General features: G+C 40.9%; 1 protein-coding gene across 1 annotated transcript in view; it reads left to right on the forward strand.

The window, feature by feature from the left end:
• The first annotated feature begins 501 nt into the window (after positions 1-501).
• Positions 502-5,373, forward strand: part of LOC130386039 (protocadherin Fat 3-like) — a 46,533-nt gene continuing 41,661 nt past the window's right edge. Inside the window, exons 1-3 of the mRNA XM_056594825.1 lie at positions 502-549; positions 967-1,192; positions 2,426-2,447. Coding sequence (XP_056450800.1) covers positions 502-549; positions 967-1,192; positions 2,426-2,447 — 296 coding nt within the window. The remainder of the gene's footprint in view (positions 550-966; positions 1,193-2,425; positions 2,448-5,373) is intronic.

The raw sequence follows: 5,373 nt of genomic DNA on the forward strand, positions 1-5,373 counted from the left end.
TCCCCAGCTTAATGTAAAAGAATATGTAACATAATTACCTTTTTTTTGTTTTGTTGTTGCTGTGAAATATACAGTGTATAACCTACGCTGGCTGTAGTGTGTTCGAGGCCGCATGCTGTCAGAATATCGGGGCAATCAATCACACACAACTCTTAATTAGTTATTTGAAATAATGAATGTAGCCTGCCAATGTGCAGCCCTATGCTTTGTTTCTCACATCTGCCATAGCATCCTTCAAAACCATGATGGCATCTGTGCATCTAGAGCCGAAGGCACATGCTGCCACATAACCTAAGCTTGATGTAGACAATCGCATTCACATATGTATTTATAACCTTTTGGGAAGCCTACTGTAAGACGGAGAGAGGTTGAAGAGACGTTTGAGTGAGAAAAAAAAAGGTATAGGAAACCTTTATTTGAAAGCTTTCTCGTAACCTTTTCATTGTGAATTCTACCAGAGAGCGTTTTAATCATGACCGTGTTCGACATGACAAAAGAACAATGACAGGCAGCCCACTTGGAGGGCAAGAATCAGGGGACCGCATCTCAGTCAGTGTCTCGCAATGGATCGTGTTGTTATGGGAAACGTCATGAAAGCGCCTTCAAATGTTTGGAAATCTAGTCGGCATCACCGCGTCCTACTGTACGACTCAGCAGGCAACCGACCCGTCGTCTTGATCATTGAGAGGACGATTTAAAACGACGCATTTAAAATGATTAGAGGGTGAGCGAGCAAACCAATTACTGAATAAATTATAAAATAATAATAATAAAAAGGTGTTAGGTAAGTTAAGATAACAGAGATCGCACCTATAGAGCGTTGTTTCGGTGTTGTGTCGGACTTTATGAGCAACGTAACCCAACTTCAATGCAGGTACAATTAGTTGTTTTGGCGCCATAGGAAGATCCAAGTGCACGGTGCGCGCCAATGTGTCGCTGTGACGCGCCGTGTGTGCCGGGCTCCAGGCAGCGGTGTTAGCCCACAGTGGTGCTGTGGTGATGCCGGACGCACTGCCTCTCCTACATAATCGCACAAGGACACTGCTGGGGCGGCCGGAGGAGGGAAACACCCGGCCCGCCTGGGTGATCGCTACCTTGGCCAGCATCTTAATCTTCACCACCGTGGTGGACGTGCTGGGGAACCTTCTCGTCATCGTTTCGGTGTTTAGGAACCGAAAGCTGAGGAACTCCGGTAAGAGCGTGTGTTTTTCTCACCGAAAGCAATCGATCGCCGATTAATAATTAAGGGGGTAATATTCACTAATTGTAAGGCTTTCCGTTCAAAAACTTTTGTTTGCAGTAATCATTGGTCATGAAGAGTCATTCCTTCTTTTTTTCGCTCGTGCGCGCTGCAGAAGCGCGGCAATAACCTGTGGTGGCTTTGACATTTTCATCTGGTAAACGTTCTCTGTAATCGTTTCTCATAAGTCAATATTTCATTCTATAAAGTCATTCAGATGGTAATTAAGGAGCGATTATGTTTCTTTGATGTGTGACGTTAATAAGGCCTTTCTATAGGTTGCATCCAATGAAAATACAAATTTTTACTTATCTATATCTGTCAGCATTTGTGTTTCCTTTTATTTATTTTTATATGCATACAATTATTATCTAACAGAGCAAAAATAGTGCCATGGCAAAAAAATAATAATAATGTGGTATATTGGAATCAATTCAAGTTATTATTATTATTATTATTATTATTATTATTATTATTATTATTATTATTATTATTATTAAGTGGACTCATGTGAGTGAATTATGATGGCGATTTTTTTACTGCAGATTAGGATCATGAAATCATGGTAACCCTAAACCAGTCCCGTAGTGTCTGTGTTCCCCACATTGGACCTTCCATCATGAGTCATTTGCATGGTAATAAAAGAGATTATTTCATCAAATTATTATATTTTTCATAGGCGAAGGTTCACACCTCTGCCTTCTACTTTGACATCATGTCTGAAATCAACAGGAACCCAGTGACTGTACACCCGGCTCCCGAATCAGGTTGTGTTGCTTGGATATTTTAGAGATGGTCCAAATTATGCATAAAACATATAGTACCATGCCCTTAGAGTAAATTGCTGAAAAAACTGTTCTGGTGGCTGTTGCATCCACATTAGACCCACCTACATTTCGTTGCATTGTAACCTGTTATTGTGCAATGAAAATAAAGTGAATCGAATCTAATCTAATCTAATTAATGAGCCTATACAGAAACGGGTGAAGCGCTTCCATAAGTAAGGTGACGAAACAACAGTGATCCAGAGAAAGTGCAAGGAATGGTAAAGAATGCAGACTTCAGTTGCATTTACTAAGGATGTCTTCATATATTCATAAACTAAGCTGATGCTTCAATTAACCAGACCATCATAACTTGGCAAGCTGTTGCTTACATAAATTTTGCGTCTGTGTTTCCCTGCAGAAACACAATGGAGGACGCCGAGGTCAGTACCTCGTCATTGCTTTAGAGCAGAAAATACATTTGGAAATTAAATACAACTGTATAACAAATCTGCGGATGAGAACCTCCCTAGATGAGTTCATGCTTACCCACAACGCTTTTGGCTGTGAGAACGAGACTCAGGCTAAGACCCCGTTTAAGCTCTTAATGGACGTCCCAAGTCACATGACATCATGGGTGTCTCCAGAATCTCACCAATACGTGAGGCTTTCAAGGAGACTATAACTATGGTCTCCAGAGCTGATAGAGGTGTGTGTGTGTGTGTGTGTGTGTGTGTGTGTGTGTGTGTGTGTGTGTGTGTGTGTGTGTGTGTGTGTGTGTGTGTGTGTGTGTGTGTGTGTGTGTGTGTGTGCATGTCTGTGCCTGTGTGTGTGTGTGTGTTTGTATGCACCCTTTCACTCTTTTAAGAGCTGAATATAAAATTGGCAACTAAATACAACTGTAAAACAAATTAGCAGTTGAGAACCTTTCTAAGAGTGTAGGAATTATTCCCTGTCTTTACAAATCTGGTTTTCTTTGTGATTCTTATATCCATTAGTTAGGAGTTTAAGCATAATGATTAAATGAAATGAGAATATATGTTTGGAACAATGGGCACTTGGGGCATTTAGCAGGCGCCTTTGTCCATAGCGACTTACAGCAATTCATTACACATTCATACACCGACGGCGGCATCAATCATGCAAGATGACAGCCAGCGTACCCTCAGCACACAAGGGGTTCATCACAATGCCATTTGTTGCCGGTGTCTTCGGGAATACAGGCGTCCCTGCACTCTTGTTAAGTTCCTCGTGAGGGAAAGTGCGCTGCAGTATGCGTCTGTGCACGGCGGATCCGCCTTTCTCCCTCAACGTTACACTTTGAAGCCTTTGGCAGAGTCGGATGCAATATTACACAGCCTGCCTCCAAAGATACCATTGATGTTCACCCGCTCTCTGTCCCCTCATGTTTCGTCTCGCTCCCAGACTATATACCTCACAGAAAAATTGTTAGACGATCATTTCATTTTTAAGATCTATTTTAGCATTTTATGCTTCATGATAGAGAGTGAGATAGACAGGAAGGTATAGGAGAGAGTGGGGAGGATATGCAGCCAAGGAGCACGGGCAGGGATCAAACCCGGGTCGCTGCGGTAAGGACCGAGCCTTTAATGGTATGTAGCCTACTCTTCCCGATGAGACACCGGGGCATCACAGTTGATAATTCTTATTAAAGGCACCCAGTGCAACTTTATGTAAACATTCAATGAAAAATAAACATTCAATTTCTAGTCTTTTTTACACGTAGTAAGTTTCAATAACTCCATACCATTACATATCGACATTCAAGGAGCAAAGATGAGACGTCGCTGTGTGGTGAGAACTGATAGAAAATCGTAAACAACAACAATCGCCGGTGGGGAGAAGCCATTTTTCCATTGACTGGAAGCCTGCTTTATTTATTGTAGGCTACAAAAAATAAAGAAAATGGCGGCATTGTTGTTGTTATCGATTTTCTATCAGTTCTCACCACACAATGACGTCTCATCTTTGCTGCTTGAATGTCGGTATGTAATGGTATGGAGTTATTGAAACTTACTACGTGTAAAAAAGACTAGAAATTGAATGTTTATTTTTAAGCCTCGAAAGTTGCACTGAGTGCCTTTAACACAGATCCATGTTTTTAATTTTGCTTTTTCGTTGGTCAACGCTTTCTCTGTGTGGGCTTTGAGGTTGAGATAGTCTTAAAGATGTGTTAAGGACAGATGTTAAGCCATTATCTGCTGTCAGCCTGCAGTGTTAAGGCCCATTCACACCCTACGGTAAATACGGATACGGACCGTTTCGTCCGGATCCGGAGGTATGAATCGGCCTTTAGTAGAAAATGAGAGTGGTTAAAAAAAGACCGGTAATGCATTCTGTGACACTCAGGTAATTGGTAACAAATGTGCATAGATGCTGAAATTGATGCATGATGAGTGTCCAGGGGAAGACTTCCTAGTTGGGTAGCAATTTATGATAAATGCAAAGTTGAAGCATTGATAAAGTAGTGGTATAAGGTGAGTTCAGAGGGAATTCATCCTTTATAAAGTATATACCTTAATAACTTTATAAAGTGGAAGTTTATGGTTCACAAACAATTTGAAATGTGTTAATAAAGCATTGTAACCAATTGATAATGCTCCAATACATGATGGCTCAGGTAGTCTTAAAGCATAAATTAAGACGTTTGCGTGAGCTCAACTAAGGTGAGAACTGTGTATCTTTATAACCTCTAGGCATTTATAAATGTTTTTTTATAAACGATATGTGCATGGAAACATACATCAACCATGTATTGATGGAAACTTAAAAAGTCTTTTGAATTGTTGTCATGTTTAATGTCTGAGCGTATCATACCGGCGACATTAAAAGGGTGAGGGTTATCATCTCTGGGGACTGGGGGTCAACTTCTGCTGAGCTCGGTCTCCATGGAAACCTCACCTTGTTTGGAAATGTTTAAATGTCGGTAATTTACCTGATGTCATTGGTTTTGTATAAAATGTGCCCTATTTTATCCAACCCTAACCCTAAAGAAGATGTTGGAGACATCATCTTTAGAAAATAAATAACAATAAATCGTATTCAATTATGGTTTCGCGCCGTGGAAAGATCTGCCCCTCCATTTACCTAATCACCTACCTCCGTTGTTAGGTTGAAAAAAATGACATAATTGAATCCATATTCATATGCATCCAACCATCTATCCAACTACTCTCCTGAGCGTTCCCCAAATACCTGGCTCATGATCTTGTTAGAGGTTTTAATTGACATAACAGTTCAGATGATATCGCTATGTTTCCATGGAGACCGTGGGAGATGAACTCAACACCACCTACGGTTGGTAGGACGGTAGAATGGACATTACAATCCACATGTTCCCAAGAAGAC

Source organism: Gadus chalcogrammus, chromosome 7, assembly GCF_026213295.1.
Source record: "Gadus chalcogrammus isolate NIFS_2021 chromosome 7, NIFS_Gcha_1.0, whole genome shotgun sequence".
NCBI classification, from domain to species: domain Eukaryota; kingdom Metazoa; phylum Chordata; class Actinopteri; order Gadiformes; family Gadidae; genus Gadus; species Gadus chalcogrammus.